General features: G+C 38.9%; 1 gene segment (V, D, J or C); it reads right to left on the minus strand.

Moving 5' to 3' along the window:
• Positions 1 to 11,745: 11,745 nt before the first annotated feature.
• LOC129012443 (immunoglobulin heavy variable 3-73-like) lies at positions 11,746 to 12,325 on the minus strand. The segment is given in 2 exon segments: positions 11,746 to 12,146; positions 12,250 to 12,325. Coding segments are annotated over 2 exon segments (447 nt in total).
• Positions 12,326 to 18,159: the final 5,834 nt, after the last annotated feature.

An 18,159-nucleotide genomic window follows, 5' to 3' on the forward strand; every position in this document is an offset into this window, starting at 1 on the left:
CTGGGGCTCTGCTCTCAGAGCTGCAGGGTCAAGGCTGGGCTGGTTTTCATCAGCAGAGGGAGCACCCTATTTGCATGTCTCCTACTATATAGCAAGCTCTGGGGTGGGACGCCTGAGGAGAGGGAAGTGTCCAGAGCAGATGAGAGTGTCCTGGAAAATATGGGCGGTAATCCTCTCTCTCAGGAAAGTATAACTTCAGATTATGTGATTGTGCCTTGATAATCATTTAGTAGTCATCTTATTTCATTTTTACGTATTTGCAGAATATATTTAATTGAAGTATAAATGTTACACTTTAAAGAAGATAAATTACATAAGAACAGAGCAGTTGTGCAATGTGTTGAATATCACACATCTGGACCGTGTCAGCCCTATTATCTGTGTCTGTGCCTCTAAACACTGGAGGAGACTGCTCCCCTGAGACAGCTCCAGGACGGTGTGGGACACGCCTAGTGAGGTTTTCAGGCTGTCTCTCCTGTCATAACAACTATATGTGATTTTGCTTCCCTAATGTTTGAGGCGGGGCTCGGTGGTTGTATCATGGGTCCGGATTTATGAATAAGGGTTAGCATCGTCCCCTTGCTATGATAGTAAATGAGTTCTCATGAGATTTGGTTGTTCAACAGTGGGTAGGACCTCCACCCTCACTCTCTCTTTGCTCCTGCTCCCACCATACCCACCATATAAAGTGGCTGCTCGCCCTTTGCCTTTTGCTAACATTGTAACTTTCCTGAGGCCTCTCCAGAAGCTGAACAGATCTTTCATCATGCTTCCCGTACAGCCGGCAAAATCATGAGTAAATTAAACCTATTTTCTATATGAATTACTCAGTTTCAGGTATTTCTTTCTAGCAATGTGAGAACACACTAATAAAGCGGACATCTCCCTCATTTCACCAGGGTCCCTTGCAGTCTGCAATCACCCAGCTAAGGAGAGGGATGGTCCAATCTCCATGACTGACACCATTGAGGTGCTGCCTCAGGCCCAGATGGTTTGTGATGGATGTCACTTTACTAATCTTGAGTTCAGGGAGTATAATGCCCTCCTCCCACATGCCTCACAGATGGAGAAGCCACCCTGTGACCAACTCTCTCTTCTTCTGTCTGAACCCATTTCTAAGTGTCAGCAATTCCACAGTGGTGGAATCCCACATTGTGCTGTGCTTCCTTATTTCAGGTGGGAAACGTCTCTGGGGCTCGCCTCTGCTGGTGCAGTTGGCCCATTTTTACCTTGGTGGTAGCCACCAGATGTGTAGAGAGGACAGGAACCCCCATGGACTTACCCCAAACTTCATCCTCCTCCCCCTGGAGCTCTTCATGGGTACTAGGTCTTAGGGTCCCATGACAATTTAGTCATCACAGCCCTAACTAATTCGTGTGATGGCCAGAAATCCTTCAAATGTGCTGCTCCACAAGCTGCGGTCCCCAATTTGCCATTCTGCTTCCACGGGCAGGACAGAAAGGTCTCTGATTCGTCTGAGCTAGTCTGGCATGTTTTTCTAGGAGTGGCTCTCCTTGTGACTGATGCAGTGTAGTGAGCGCTGTCTCAGTGGCTGCTCAGAGGAGTCAGGAGGAACCACCCACCTGAAAATGCAACAGCTTGGGCCCCTGACTTTCACTTCGAAAGATGCACCCACTGAAGGGGTTCTTCCAGAACTTTTGGCATTTTGGCAGTATCCCCATACTCACACACTGGGTCCCATCCATCATGGATAGCAGCTGTTGGGCCCCACGTAGAAATTAACAGCCTGCCCAGGGTTTCTGCAGGGGTCTCCTCTTTTTAGATTCCATTGTCTGGGTGCTCATGAGATTTTTTTTGGACCTTTTGCCAGGTTGACTGGAAGTCATGCCAGACCAATGTTGACTCCAATAGGATTGGCATCATGTACAACAGGCCAAACCAGTGAACAAGACATAGAGTTTATTGAGGGCTCTCATATAGGGTGGTTCAGGAACAGCAGGCTGGACAAGAAAACTATGACCATTTGACAAAAGTATGCAGCTTATGTAGTAATTTTTACTTAACACCCTCCACCTAGCATCTTCCATTTAACCCAAAAGAAAGAGCCTCAATCACCCCTAAATCCTGTGTTCCAAGGGATAGGTCAGGGGGTTGGATGTTACTCATAGATAAAAAATGAGTCTCTGGGTCTGCCACTCCTGGATTCCTTAGCTTGGAACGTGAAACATACATTTCTTTTTTCTTTTGTGATTATTCTGGCTAGGACTTTCAGTAATACGTCCAATAGGAGTGGTGAAAATGTGCATTCTTGCTCACGTTCTTCAGGAATATTTTTGCAACTTTTTCTCATTTTGTATGAAGTTGTCTTGTTGTATCTGGCTTTTTTCCCAGTGAGTCATTCATTTCTTCACTACCAAGTCCAGCACATTGAATAAATCAGTTGCATAGGTTTTTACAAAATTTAAGAAGATCCCAGTTCTATTGGTTTCCTTAAGAGTTTTTGTTGGCTGTTTTATGTGGCTTTTATTATTTTGAGGTAGGTTTCTTTGATGCTAAGTCTGTTAAGGGATTTTTCATGAAGGGATATTGAATTTTATTGAATGACTTTTTTGCATCCATTGAGATGGTCTTTTTTTGTTTTTAATTATGTTATATGTTGAATCATATTTATCAATGTGTTTACTTTAGACAATCTTTGCATCCCTGGAATAAAACCCAATTGGTCATGATGTATTATGTTTTTATTGTGCTGTTGGTTTCACTTAGCTAGTTTTTGTTTACTATTCTGTATCTACATTCATTAGGGACAACTCCCTGTAGTTTTTTGTTGTTGTAGTTGTATCCTTGCCTGATTTTGGTATCAAGTGATATGAGTTTTTGTAGACCAGGCTGGGGAAGAATCTCTTCTCTTTAATATTTTGGAAAAGTTCCAGTAAGAATGGTACATCTAGTAAAATTAGACTGTGAATTTATCTGGTTCTGGGCTCTTGGAGTTGGGAGATTTTCAATTTCTGATTCAGTCTTATTACTCTATTGGTCTACTTAGGATTTATTTTCCTTCCTGGTTCAATTTGGGGGGTTGAATATTTCCAGAAATTTATTGATTTCCTCTAGATTTTCTAGTTTATGAGCATAAAGATATTCAGTATGTTTTGATAATCTTTTGTATTTCTGTTGGGTCAGTTGTAATACCACCTTTATCATTTCTGTTTTTGCTTATTTGAATCTTGTCTTTTTTTTTTTTGGTTGACCTAGTTAGTGCTTTATCAATTGTGTTTGTTTTAAAATAACCACATTTTGTTTTGTTGATTCCTTATATTTTGCTTTTTTGTTTCAATCTTTTTTAATTCTGCTATGATCTTTATTTATTTTCTTCTTCTAGCTCTGGGGTTGGTTTGTTCAAATTTATCTAGTCATTTGAAGTAAATCAATAGATTGCTAGTTTGTAATCTTTCTATTTTTTAGTAGACATTTAGAACTATAAGCTTCTCTCTTAGTACTGCTTTTGCTATATCCCAGGGGTTTGGTATGCTGTGTCTTCGTTTTTCTTTGTATTTTTAAAAATTAATATCTTAATTTTATTGGTGAGCCAATGATTGGTCAAAATTGTGTTGTTTAATTGCCTCATTTTTTTATAGTTTCAACAGTTTTTTTTCCAATTGATTGTTTAGATTTTTTCCATTACTGTGCAATAAAGAACTAACATCTAGAATCTAAGAACACAAACAACTCAGAAGCAACAAGAAATAATAAATTACACCATTAAAAAGTGGGCAAAAGACATCAACAAATATTTTGCGAAGAAGACATTCAAATGGCCAACAAGCATATGAAAATTAAAAGCTGAAAAACACTAATCATCAGATAAATGAATATTAAAACAACAGTGAGACACAACTTTATACCAGTCAGAATGCCTATTATTATAAAGTCAAAAAATTATAGATGTTGATGAGAATTCAGAGAAAAAACATTTATACAGTGTTGTTGATAATGTAAATTAGTGCAACCTATGTGGAAAAAAATTGTAAAGGCTTCTCAAGCAACTAAAATAGCTCTATCATTCAATCAGCAATCCCACTCCATGATATGTACCCTGGAAAATAAATCATTGTGTCAAAAAATGCCTGTACTCATATGTTTATTGCAGCACTATTTAAAATAACAAAGATATAGAGTTAACCTAAGTTTCTCTCAATGGATAATTGGATAAAGAGAATGTGGTGTATATACATAATGAAAAATAATTTAGTCATAAAAAAAGCATGCAATTATGTCTTTGACAGCAACATTAATGGAAATGGAGGTCATTGTCTTACATCTAACAACTCATAAACAGAAAGCCAAATATGGCTGTTTCTCACTTATAAGTAGGAGCTAAATAATGGGTACACATAGACACAGAGAGTAGAATAATAGACATGGGTGACTCATAAGGTTTGGAGAATGAGATCACTAATCACTTAATGGTTCCAAGGTACTATATCTGGTGAGCTTATGTTAAAAACTCAGACTTCATCACTATGCAATATATTTATGTAACATAAATGTACTTGTACCCCACATAACTATTAAAAACTTAAAAGGGCTAAAAACCCACAAAAAAATTGGGATATGTCAAAAGATGAAAGAGACAACTGGAAAAAGCTCCCAATTTCCAAAGAGCTGAAAAAATTGAATAATAAAATAAATGATATAGAATTAGATTTTGACCAAAGTATTAAATATTTATAAAAACATACTGTTATTAATAAATGAATAAATAAAATACATGAGAGAAGAAGGATGTTTATCTAAAACAGTACAATTACACAAAATTTTGTTGATATTTCTGCATTCAAAGTGTTGGAGTTTAACCTGCATCTGTGGGTTATGGCATAGGATTTGGCACATGAGAACAATTCTTGCTCACTTTAAACTTCAGAAATTTTAGATATAATATCAAAACATGATAGAAAAAGTAAAGAATTTCACAGGGTCAACATTTTGTTAAATGATGTGAAAAACGCTCTGATGTAGTAGTGTAGAGACGTCTCAGAGCCAGTAATTCTTTGCCAAGGCCAGTGCAGAGAAGAGTATTCTCAGGTTGTCTTCCTAGATTTTTGTGTTTTGAGGTCTTAGTTAAAGCTATAATCCATTTTGAGTTATTTTTCTTTTTCATATGGTGATAGTTAGGAGTCAAGTTCCCATCTTCTGCATATGGCTAGCAAGTTATCCCAGCACCGTGTATTGACTAGGTTGTCCTTTCCCCATTGCTTGTTTACTTTTTCAGTGTTGTCAAAAACAGAGGGTTGTAGGTGTGCAGCTTTATTTCTGAGTTTTCTATTCTATTTCCTGGGTCTATGTGTTTATTCTTGTATCAGTACCAAAGAGTTTTTGTTACTGTGGCTTTATACTAGAGTTTAAAGTCAAATAGTATGATGTCTCTGGCATTGTTCTTTTGGCTTAGGATTACTTTGGCTGTTTTGGCTCTTTTTTGGTTACATAAAAAATTTAGACATTTGGGTTGGTTCCAAGTCTTTGCTATTGTGAATAGTGCTGCAAAAAACATACGTGTGCATGTGTCTTTATAGCAGCATGATTTATAGTCCTTTGGGTATATACCCAGTAATGGGATGGCTGGGTCAAATGGTATTTCTAGCTCTAGATCCCTGAGGAATCGCCACACTGACATCCATAATAGTTGAACTAGTTTATAGTCCCACCAACAGTGTAAAAGTGTTCCTGTTTCTCCACATCCTCTCCAGCACGTGTTGTTTCCTGACTTTTTAATGATTGCCATTCTAACTGGTGTGAGATGATAGACTGGATTAAGAAAATGTGGCACATATACACCATGGAATACTATGCAGCCATAAAAAGTGATGAGGTCATGTCCTTTGTAGGGACATGGATGAAATTGGAAATCATCATTCTCAGTAAACTATCGGAAGGACAAAAAACCAAACACCGCATGTTCTCACTCATAGGTGGGAATTGAACAATGAGAACACACGGACACAGGAGGGGAACATCACACTCTGGGGACTGTTGTGGGGTGGGGTGAGGGGGGAGGGATAGCATTAGGAGATATACCTAATGCTAAATGACGAGTTAATGGGTGCAGCACACCAGCATGGCACATGTATATATATGTAGCTAACCTGCACATTGTGCACGTGTACCCTAAAACTTAAAGTATAATAATAATAAAATAAAAAAATAAAAAATTTAGAATAGTTTTCTTATATTTCTCTGAAGAATAAAACTGGTATATTGATAGTAATAGCAACTGAATCTGTAAAATTTGAAGGGCAATATTGCCATTTTTGTAATATTATTTCTTCCAATCCATGAGCATGGAATTTTTTTTCCATTTATTTGTTTCCTCTCTGATTTCTTTCCACAGTGTTTTGTAGTTCTCATAGAGATCTTTCACCTCTCTTGTTAGCTGTATTACTAGGTATTTATTTTTTGTAGATATTGTAAGTGGGATTGTGTCCTTTATTTTGAACTCAGCCAGGATGTCATTGGTGTATAAAAAAGCTACTGATTTTTGTATATTTATTCTGTATCCTGAAATATTACTAAAGTTGTTTATCAAGTCTAGGATTCTTTTGGCAGAGTCTATAGAATTTTCTATGCATAGAATCCTATCAACAGCAAAAAGAGATAGCTTGAATTCTTATTTACTTGTGTGGATGCCTTTTATTTCTTTCTCTTGTCTGATTTCTCTGGCTAGAATATCCAGTACAATGTTGAATAGGAGTGGTGAGAGCGGGTATGCCTGTTTTGTTCCAGTTACGAAGGGGAATGAATTGAGCTTTTGTTGATTTTGATGATTTTAGCTGTGGGTTTGTCATACATGCTTTTATCATTTTAAGGTAAGTTTCTTTGATGTCTAGTCCGTTGAGGGTTTTTATCATAAAGCAAGTTGATTCTTATCAAAATTTTCTCTGGATCAATTGAGATAATCATATAGTTTTTGCTTATGGTTCTGCTTATGTAATGAATCACCTTTATTGATTTATGTATGTTGAACTAGCCTTGCATGAAAGGAGTAAAACCTACTTGATCATAATGTATTAACTTTTTAATATGCTGCTACATTCAATTCCCTAGTATTTTCTTGAAGATCTTTAGGTCTATCATCAGGAATATTGGTTTAAAATTTTCCTCTTTTGTGTGTCTCTGCCAAATTTTGTGTTCCAAGAACACACAATAAAGAAAAGATAGATTTTTAACAAATGCTGTAAAAACTGGGCATCCATATGCAGAAAAAAAATGAGACCTTATCTCACATCATATACAAAAATCACCTAAAAATGTACTCAAGGCTTGAATATAATATGATATCTAAAATTGTAAACTCATAGAAGAAAATAGAGAAAAAAAGAAGCTTCTTGGAATTAATCTGGAAAATGATTTATTTAGATTTGACACCAAAATCACAGAAAAATAAATTATGTGCAACTGTATATTTGACAACGGGTTCTATCTAAATGTATAAAAAACCCATACAATAGCAAAAAGTACAAATAATCTGATTTTTAAGAGGGCAAAAATTGTGCATAGACATTGTATTCAAGGTAAGACATACACATGTCCAGCAGGACATGGAAAGGTGCTCCACATTGCTAATCATCAGGGGAATCCATATCAAAACCACAATGAGATATCACCTCACGTTAGTTACCATGACTAATATCACAGAGACAAAAGATAACAAAATGCCGACAGTAAACTGGGGAAAAGGGAATTATTCAGTGGAGTGGTAGTAAAGGTTATTTTATAAATTGAAAATAAATCTATTATGTGATCTGGTGATCCCACTTCTGGCTATATATTCAAAGGAAATAAAATCAGTAAGTAAAAAAAAAGGTTTAATACAAGATTATTCACAATGACCTAGAATTCTTTTTTAAAGTTAATGATCATAGATAAATGGGTGTATAAAGGAAATGTATATACATACAATGGAATATTATGTGACCTCTAACAATAAGGAAACTATAACATTTCTGACAACATGGATGGTGCTGGAGAACATGATGCTAAGCGGAATAAGCCAGACACAGAAAGACAAATGCTGCATGATCTCATTTATATGGGGAATCTAAAATACTCAAATTCTTAGAAGCAGAGAGTAGAAAAGTGGTTCCCAGGGCTGGGAGGAGTGGAAATAGAGTGATGCTTGTCAAGGGCATAAAGTTTCAGTTGTGCAGGTTGAATGGGTTCTGGAGGTCTAATGTAAAGCAATGGGACTATAGCTATCAACACTGTATCGCAAACTTGATCTCTGGTAGAGGGATAGATCTCAGGTGCTTTCATACACACGAAATAAATTAAGGAAGAAATGGCAACTGTGAGGCAATAGATATGATAATTCCTTGGTCATAGTGAAAATTTCACAATTTATATCAAAACATCAAGTGGTGCACCTTAAATATTTACAATTTTTATTGTCAATTATGGTTCCATAAAGCTGAACAAATTAACCTTACTTTTATGATGAAGGAATGCATACTTCCAAATATTTTCTCAATAAAAATTAGAAAATATAGATACAAAAACAAAAAGTATTTATAGCAGCTTTGTTTATGTTGTTACTAAACTGGAAACAAATTCAAAGTCCATAGACAGAAAAATTGATCAGCTTATTGTCATTTATTGCTTAATGGACACACTCAAGTATAAAATTTCTCTCTCTCTCTCTCTCTCTGTCTCTGTCTCTCTCTCTCTCTTTCTCCATATATATCAAAACTTCGAGATTTTATATCAGAGGCTATTGGGGGAAATTCAGTCCCCGATATTTCAACGTGAGTCCTTTTCTGTTTTCCCTAAGTGTCGGCTGGTCTGAGAAATAAAGGGAAAGAGTACAAAGAGAGAAATTTTTTAAGCTGGGTGTCCGGGGTAGACATCACATGTTGGCAGGTTCCATGATGCCCCCCAGGCCGGAAAACCAGCAAGTTTTCATTAGCAATTTTCAGAGGGGAGGGAGTGCACGGATAGGATCACAGGCTTCAAGGGTGACAAAAGATCTCAAGGCAGAAGGTCAGGGTGAGACTGGAATCACTAATGAACTTCCATGTCCCGCTGTGCATGCACTGTCAGGGGTCAAGAGCAGAGAATCTGCCTGACTAGAATTCGCCAGGCTGGAATTTCCTAATCCTAGCAAGCCTGGGGATGCTGCAGGAGACTAGGGCGTGTTTCATCCCTATCTACATCTGCACAAAGGCAGACACCCCCAGAGCGGCCATTTCAGAGGCCTCCCCTGGGAATGCATTCTTTTCCCAGGGCTGTTAATTATTAATTTTCCTTACTGGAGAAAGAATTCAGTGATACTTCTCTTACCCGTTTTCAGTAATAAGAGAAATGTGGCTCTGTCCTGCCCAGCCCATAGGCAGCCAGACTTCAAGGTTATCTCCCTTGTTCCCTGAGCATTGCTGTTATCCTGTTCTTTTTTCAAGATGCCCAGATTTCATATTGTTTAAAAAATTTGTGCAGTTAACACAATCTTCACAGGGTCCTGAGGCGACATTCATCCTTAGCTTACGAAGATGACAGGATTAAGAGATTAAAGACAAGCATAGGAAATCACAAGAGTATTGATTGGGGAAGTGATAAAATGTCCATGAAATCTTCACAATTTATGTTCAGAGATTGCAGTAAAGACAGGCATAAGAAATTATAAAAGTATTAATTTGGGGAACTAATAAATGTCCATGAAATCTTCACAATTTATGTTCTTCTGCCATGACTTCAGCTGGTCCCTCCATTCGGGGTCCCTGACTTCCTGCAACAAGAGGCAGTCCGTTAAGTGAATAAATGACAATATGCTGATGTAATTTTACATATGAAATAGCATAAAGAAACATCAAAAATAACAAAAGTAGCCCCTTACCAGAAAAAGGGGTCTATAATGTTTGAATCCATTTATATGAAAATCAAAACATGAACAGTGAATCTACAGTGGCAGAAATCAAAACATTGTGTTAAATGTGGGAGCTGACTGGAAGCACAGAGAAGCTTGCTTGTGCTGGGAGGATGGGCCTCTTCTTCATCCAACCTTGGCTGTTGGGGACAAGTGTGTTTACATTTGCCAGAAATCTTGTAATCGTACATTGCAGATCTATGCATTATTACTTATATTGAAATTCCATCTCATAAAAATAAAAAATTAAAAATATTGTATAAGCAATAATTTAAAATTCGGTGAATAGTGCAACTAAAAATAAAATCAAACTCAAAATGTGAACAATATAATATGAATTAATAAAAAATATTCAACAATACCTGCTAGAATTAAATCCCAGAAATCAGAAAGATAAGGGTGACATCTGATAATAATAAGTTAATAAACATGCATTTCATAGAGAAAACAAAATGGTCAAAAATATGTGGAACATGTATTTTGTTATTATCAAAAGTCATTAAATAATTGATACAATATTTTAACCTGTCTTATTAGTATTAATTACAAATATCATGTGTAAAATCATAACAGGCAACAACCTTTAAGGAAATAAGGATATTTAGGAGCACATGTACTAGGTTAAATATATTTTCAATGCTTTTCCAGCTATTACTGCCGAAATTTCTAATTGTATCCTGGATCTCTATCAGAATCTGTATGGGCCCTTGGACAAATCAATTTTCAGAAATGACTTAGGAAAACAATCTCTAAATGGAGATATTAGTATCTCTAAATTGAAACTGTGCAATACATGTAAAGTCCTCAGAAGAAACTTTAGTACGTGGGAAAGGACTTATTCATAGTAGGTAGTGATGTTTATTGCTAAAATTGTTACCTTGATTTTTGGGGTGAAAATTAAAACAAAGCATGATGAATTGAAGTGTGATGTTTCTTGTTTGGTACAACAGTGAGGTGAGGATAACGAATAGCCCTGTGATCCCGAGGAGATGGCCTAATCCAAGGAGAGAGAGGCTCCTGGTCGTGTGGACTCACACAGGGTGCCTGCTTCTGGCCTTCATGGAGCCCGTCTCAGAAGCCTTCAGGAGGTGGGCATGTGGATGGGTTTCTCAGGACAATCCAATCAGACCTGGACAGGGGAAAAAAGATTATGACCTAGGATGGATTAAATAATTGTCTCGAAAATTGATAAATTACGGTTGTATATATTTATGAGGTAAAAAGCAATGTTGTGATTTATTAATACAATATGGAATAATTAAATAAAACTAATTATCACATTCATTACCTCAAAATCTTTTTATTGTTTGTGTCAAGGCCATTTGAAATTTACCTTAGCTACTTTGAAATGACCAATATACTATGTTTAAGTAAAGAAATAGATATTAATTCATACAAACAAGATAAAATTATTGAAATCAATTATGGATTACTCCAATAATTTATATTTAGTTCATTAATAAGTTTGATAGTTTAGGACATATTTTAAAAATTAATTTATTATAATGTTAAATATAAATGTCTACACATTTATGCATAGGTTTGTGGTATTTAGACCTATGTCTACAGATGTAAATTTATGTCCTTATAGCTATGCAGTTGCTGATAGCAACAGATGTTAATAAAACTGTGGAAGAATAACTACAAATAAGTAGGAATAATTATTCCTTGAAAGTACATATTTTTTAAAAATAAGACGAAGTGTTTAAAATTTTAAAAACATAAATGTCAATGATAATAAATACATATTAAATAACAATATAAAAATATAATAACCTGTAAGACTCCAGAGTTCTGAAAACACAAACCTGCATCCTGCGTCTGAGACAGGAAACCTCCCCCTGCACCTGCTCCTGGGACCTGTCCTGTCCTCAGTGGGTTCCGAGCGCCCCCTGGTGGCCCCGCGCGCCCCCGTAGGGAGGTTTGTATCTGGGCTCACACTGACCTCCCCTCACTGTGTATCTAGCACAGTAATACAGGGCCGTGTCCTCGGTTTTCAGGCTGTTCATTTGCAGATACGGTGTGTTCTTTGAATCATCTCTTGAGATGGTGAACCTGCCTTTCACAGACGCAGCGTATGCTGTCGCATAACTGTTAGATTTGCTTCCAATATAGCCAACCCACTCCGGTCCTTTCCCAGAAGCCTGGCGCACCCAGTACATCTGGTAGTCACTGGAGGTGAATCCAGAGGCAGCACAGGAGAGTCTCAGGGACCCGCCAGGCTGGACTAAGCCTCCCCCAGACTCCACCAGCTGCACCTCACACTGGACACCTGCAAACACAGAGACACCCTGGTCAGAAACTGCCACACACATCCACTGTTTCTCTCACTCATGTCCCCTCACACTCAACATCTCTAGTTCTCCATGAATCACCTTTTAAAATAGCAACAAGGAAACCCCAGCTCAGTACAAACTCCATGGTGAGACTCCTGTGTTCAGTGCCAATCACCGAGTGGAGACAGCTGGGAATCCTGGGGTTGGGGCTCCTCTCCCAGAGCTGCAGGGTCAGGGCTGGGCTGCTTTTCATCACCCAAAAGGGGAGTCTTATTTGCATGTCTTCTGCTACATAGCAAGGTCTGGGGTGGGACGCCTGATGAGAAGGCTGTGCACAGAGTAGATGAGAGTGTCCTGGGGGAGATTGGTAGTAATCCTATCATTCAGGAAAATATAGTTTCATATTATGTGATTTGCCTTGATAATCATTTAGCAGTCATCATCTTATTTCATTTTTACATATTTGCACGCTGTATTTCCCCTTATATATTTCTGAAGTCCTTGGATTGTCTGAGAGATGTCTCTTTCCTGGACACTGTGAAGGGTATGATGTCATCATTCACAGGTGCAGTCCTGGATGTACACGCAGTTTCCACGGAAACGCTGTTATTTGGCAATGTTGCTTTTGACAGCCTAATTACCTGATTTTTCTGCTTGACCTTTTGTGTCTCTTAACAAACCATCTAGATTTTACACTGTGCTCATTTATGGCATGGTGACACTGTTTTGTAATATAAATTGATCAACAATCTGATGGAATTAAATTTGGACTTCTTTCCGGGGTCCATTTTTGAGGATTGCTCTGACCCCAAAATGTTACTGATTTTTCTTTTTCAAGAAATTAAGTCTAGCTATGTTTCCAGGCTGGGATTGAAATCCTGGGCTCAAGTGATCCTCTCACCTCAAACTCCCAAGTAATGGAACTCCAGGCAGTGCCACAGTGCCCAGCTGGTTATTCTTAAATTATAGATTTTCTTATTCTCTCTGTTATAATGAGTGGACTATTGTTTCCTACATTGCTTTCATGGAGCTGTCAGCTTTCTATTAGCTACTTACCAGGAAAGCTGCTAACATTTTATATAAACTTTAGGGTTGAAATTATTCTCATTTGACTGCAAATCAAGTCACACCCCTTAGAGAGAGCTTTGTATCACTGTTTTTATGCCCTGCCTCTATCACTATAAAAATATACCAGACTCTACCTTGGTGCAGAAGAAAGGGTTCAAGTATCTCAGAGGGACATTCCTGCTTTAAGTACAGAAAACTGCGTGGGTGTGGTGTACTCCTATGATCTCATTGTGCCTCTCCCAGGAAGCTCCCCAGAACCTCTGCCCTACAAGTGAGCTGGTGTGAGAATAATCGGGGTCCACTTGTTTTCGGCCTATAACACATGGCATGGAAACTACGTCTCGTAAGTGAGGCTAGGAGGAGAAAGGCATCCATCAAATCACAGGCTGGAATTTAGTCTCCAACATAAAGATCTGACACCATGACCTCAACTGAGATCTGGGGGAGAGGGAAGCACCACCTTCTTGTGAGTTCAGCCCAAGGTCAAGCTTCTGTGATCCTGAGATGTAAAGAAGAGGGTAATGCTCTTCTCTCAAGTATTGTGATCCTCACTGCACTTGCTAAGACTGTTTGAGTTGCTGTAAGAGAATATCACGGACTGGTGGCTCAGAAATAACATAAATGCATTTGTCCCAATTTTCAAGGCTTGGAAGTTCAAGATAAAGATGCCTTAAAGATTGGTATCTGGTGATGTCCCAATTCTTTATTTATAGATGTCCACCTTCCTACTGTGACCACACCTGGTGGAAGGAAAGAGGGAGCTCTCTGGGGTATTTTATCAGGACACTGATTCCACTCATGAGACGGAGCCTCAACACCTTTCAAAGGAGACCAAAGGCCCCACCTCCTGCCACCGTCACGATGGAGTTGAGATTCCAACATACGCTTTGTGGGGGGTCATAACCCTTCAGTCAATAGGAGCACATTATATCAATCAATAGATTTCATTTACTGTGTGTTCTTAGGATAATTTGCCTTATCCTATTACAGGTTGGGTTTTTAAGATTTTTGCCAGATGAGATTGTTTCTTTGGAAAGCTTGAAGTTTCTCACGCCATCACCCTGGTAATGAGATAACTCTATTTATATTCGTGATTGAAGCTTCCTCATTAGGGCCATAAGCATTTGGAATGTTCTTCTCTTAAATCATTTGCCATGATGGAATAAACTTGTCCCCCATCATCAGTATTATCATTTGTTCAGAAATACACTTTTTATATTTTAATATTGCAAATCCACCTTTCCTTTATCTTTATCATGGTGCCTTTCTGTATATTTTAAAATTTGTAAGTAAATATGTTTAAAATTTAGGGTAATTTTAGATTTTAAGGCAAGCCCCCTGTAGTAGGATGTGTTCTCGTGTACAGCTTTCCCGGGTTCCCACACACTGATCCGCACTCTACCAAGGCTGGGTCTCTCTCCGGCCATCTGCGGGGCTCACTCTCTGAACAGTGTTCTGCTATCCACTGTCTGCTCTGTGGTCTCCACACTTCCTGGCCAGTCTGGGATCTCAGCTCCTTTTCCTCAACTTCAAATCTACCTGGTTCCACTTCAGCACTGTGGCCTGGAAACTCTCTTAAGAAATTATCAAAGTGTGTGTTCATCAGAGGGCTCCTTTTGTATATTTTCCCCCTTCCAGCAATCTGGTCTCGGTTGTTACACCTCGTTTGAAAGTCATTATCTTGCACATAAATATTAGAATCAATTTTATGATGTTCACCAAGATTTATCTTGGAAAAAATATATATATATATTCAAACCTAAATTCCAGGAGACGTCTCTGTAGACATGTGTTATAATGGTTATATATTTATATATTTGGTAGAACTAATGTTATACCTAATTTTAAAAATATTCAAAATATCTATATCTATCACATAAGTAATGCACAACTTCTATGATGCCCTAATACAAAACCTTATTTGTCTTTCTATGGGTTCTTCCTAAGGAAACAGATGGAGACATCTTAGGACACTGACCCCAGGGGTGCCTTCAGAGACCCTGCCCAGAACATGACCCAGCAGGGAAGTGAGGGGTTTCCATCTCTGTGCTTGGCATCCTGTCTCCTTCACAGGGAAACCTGAGATCTTCCTCTATCCCTGGGGTGGGCAGCTTAACCATTGAGGACACTGAGGGACAGACAGAGGGTGTGTCAGGCTGAGGGACAGACAGAGGGTGTGTCAAGCCACAGACATCAAAGGCCACAGTGTGGATGAGGATCGAGGTGCTAACTTGCCCTAGTGAGAACAGGGATCCTCACAGGGCAGAGCCCCAGCAGATGATCTTAACCATGTGGAGATGTGTGTGCCTGTCTGAGAGAAGAGTCCACATGGGGACAGTGTGTGCCTGTCTGAGAGTGAAGGCTTATTCACGAAGGTGTCTACCTAGACTGAGGTTGTGTTTGGGGAAAATATTTCTCACTCACGAGATAATGAGAAAATTCAGTGATTTGTTTTTGGAAAAGAAAAATAGACCATGTAAAAACTCCATGTAGGAAGAGAATCTGGACAATGTTTGTGAAAACAGAGTTTATTATGAAGGACATTCCTATCTAAGAAGGAAAGCACTGTCTTCTTATAGCCTAAATACTACCCAAATTTGTCCTAGACCACATACAAAAGGAATATTGATATGCTTTATAGATTAATTGGATACCAAAGATACTGGTGCCATTTATTTTTATGATACTTCACTAATACCTTATTAATTGACCAGTCGTCACCTAGAGACCCTTTCCCATGAAATGTTTTGTTGTTGTTGTTGTTGTTGTTGAGACAAAGTCCCGCTCAGTCGCCCAGGCTAGAGTGCAGTGGCGCAATCTCGGCTCACTGCAGCCTCCAGGGCCTGAGCTCAAGCCATTCTCCTGCCTCAGCCTCCCGAGTAGCTGGGATTACAGGCGCCCACCACCATGCCTGGTTAATTTTTTTATTTTTAGTAGAGACGGGGTTTCACCATGTTGGCCAGGCTGGTCTTGAACTCCTGACCTCAGGCGATCTGCCCACCTCAACCTCCCAAAGTGCTGGGATTACAGGTGTGAGCCACTGCATCTGACCAAAATGTAATTATTAATTCAATAAACATTTCTACCATGAGACAAATTGTCTTTCTGGTGACTAAATATGCTGATTTTGACATAATGACCATGATGTTGACGACTAAGATGGCATTCTCAGAAAAAATGACTCAGTTTCAAGGAGTTAACTGCAGAGTCATATTTATGTCTGTTTTGATTTGGGACAAGAAGGACGTGAGTTACAGACAACCTAGTGCGTAGTTTCCTGAGGGCTCCATGCTGTGAAGGAAAAGAAGACAACCTTAGATGGTGGTCAGAGGCTCCCTGGCTGGTTCCTCTCTGCATCTGCTCCTCACAGGGGCTCTGCCTTGGGTGAGTTCTGAGCATCTCCTGCTGGTCCTTTGAGGCTCGTGCATCCCAGATAAAGGAAGCTTGGGGATCTGCTTCTGGGATGCCAAGTTGTTTGTCTGGTTCCTGGGAAAGAACTTAGCCAGGGCTTGGAGCTGTACCTTGGATCTCAACCATGTGAGCTCGCCTGTGTAGTCAGCTTCCTCAAAGCCCAGAGACGGGATCGGCTGGGTGGCTCTCCTTTCAGACATTACTGGGGGCAAGTTTCTGCAAATCTAGTTGTAGTTTGACTATATAATTCAGCAATTATGTTTTTAGTAATGCACTTAACTATGTCCACACAATGAACTATACATTGGCTGTTCCTTTATATTTCCCAAATACTGGGGACATTAAAAAAAATCCTGATTAGTTCAGCAAATTATGGGTTTTGAATCAGGAAAATAGGTGGTAACATTTTCTATAACCAAACTTATAAATAAAAAAGTAAGAAAATGGGGTCAGAAAAATGGAGTTTCCATTATTGCATAGAATCTGATGGTGGTAATTTATATAACAGAGCTGCAGTGAGAAAGGCTACCAGGTGGCCTCATTCTGAACCCATCTTTAGAGCTGACCAGCAATCACCAGGAGTGGGGCAGCCCGTAATTCCTCCACATAGAAAAACACCCTGACTCCATAAAACTGCACTTGGGGTCTCTGCAGGCTCTGGGGTGTGCAGGAGCAGCTCCCACCCCAAAGTTTGCAGTGAGTCAAGTCTATGCTTTTTCCTTTGGTACATGAGAGATAGTGTAGATAAGGTCCAGACATGCTCTACTCAAGGTCTCTGCACATGGTTAAAAAATGCAAGTGTGAAATGCATGTTATCAATCCATGAAATGATACCCATGAAAAATGCAATTGTTCTGGGACGTTGTGCAGAATGAAGAAATAATACAATTAGAGTAAATGTGAAAATTGCAATTGTTTGCAGACTGCACATTCTTCATATGCCTTCCAGTAAATTAAGTAAAAACATGTGTTCTCTATGAAAATCCACAGCGTGTTGGCTCTGAGAATGCAACTTCCTTCCTCCACCTACAGGCAGAACAATGCACTTGGATCATGCATCCGGCTGCTGCTCTCTGACCTCCCTGTCATGGCTTATGCTAAGGCCCATGTCCTTTGCTCCATTCTCAGGAAGAGTGAGCTCTGCACCCATCTGAGGCAGAGCCACTGCAGGGAGTCATGGGGGTTTCCTGAGGGGCAACTTTGACTTGCAGGAGACTCAATGATAATCTGGACCTTCTTTGCACAGCACGGAAATGTAGGAAAGTTCCACTCAATCCTCCCTCCCTCTCTCCTTCACTCAGGGACAGGCTTCCATCATATGCCATCAGCTTCCCCAGCCTCATTTACGCTCCACACATTTTCCCTCAAAAGGGTTGATACCTTCCTTCAACAAATGCATGCACACTTCATCAACTACTGGAGATTTCTGCTCAGAAAACCAATAAGAACACATATATTTTAGCAAAATTATTTATGACATGAGTCTGATTCTAATTATTTATAACATAAGTCTGATTCTATTGTCAAACA

The sequence above is a fragment of the Pongo pygmaeus genome, chromosome 15, assembly GCF_028885625.2.
Source record: "Pongo pygmaeus isolate AG05252 chromosome 15, NHGRI_mPonPyg2-v2.0_pri, whole genome shotgun sequence".
In the NCBI taxonomy this organism is placed as follows: Eukaryota; Metazoa; Chordata; class Mammalia; order Primates; family Hominidae; genus Pongo; species Pongo pygmaeus.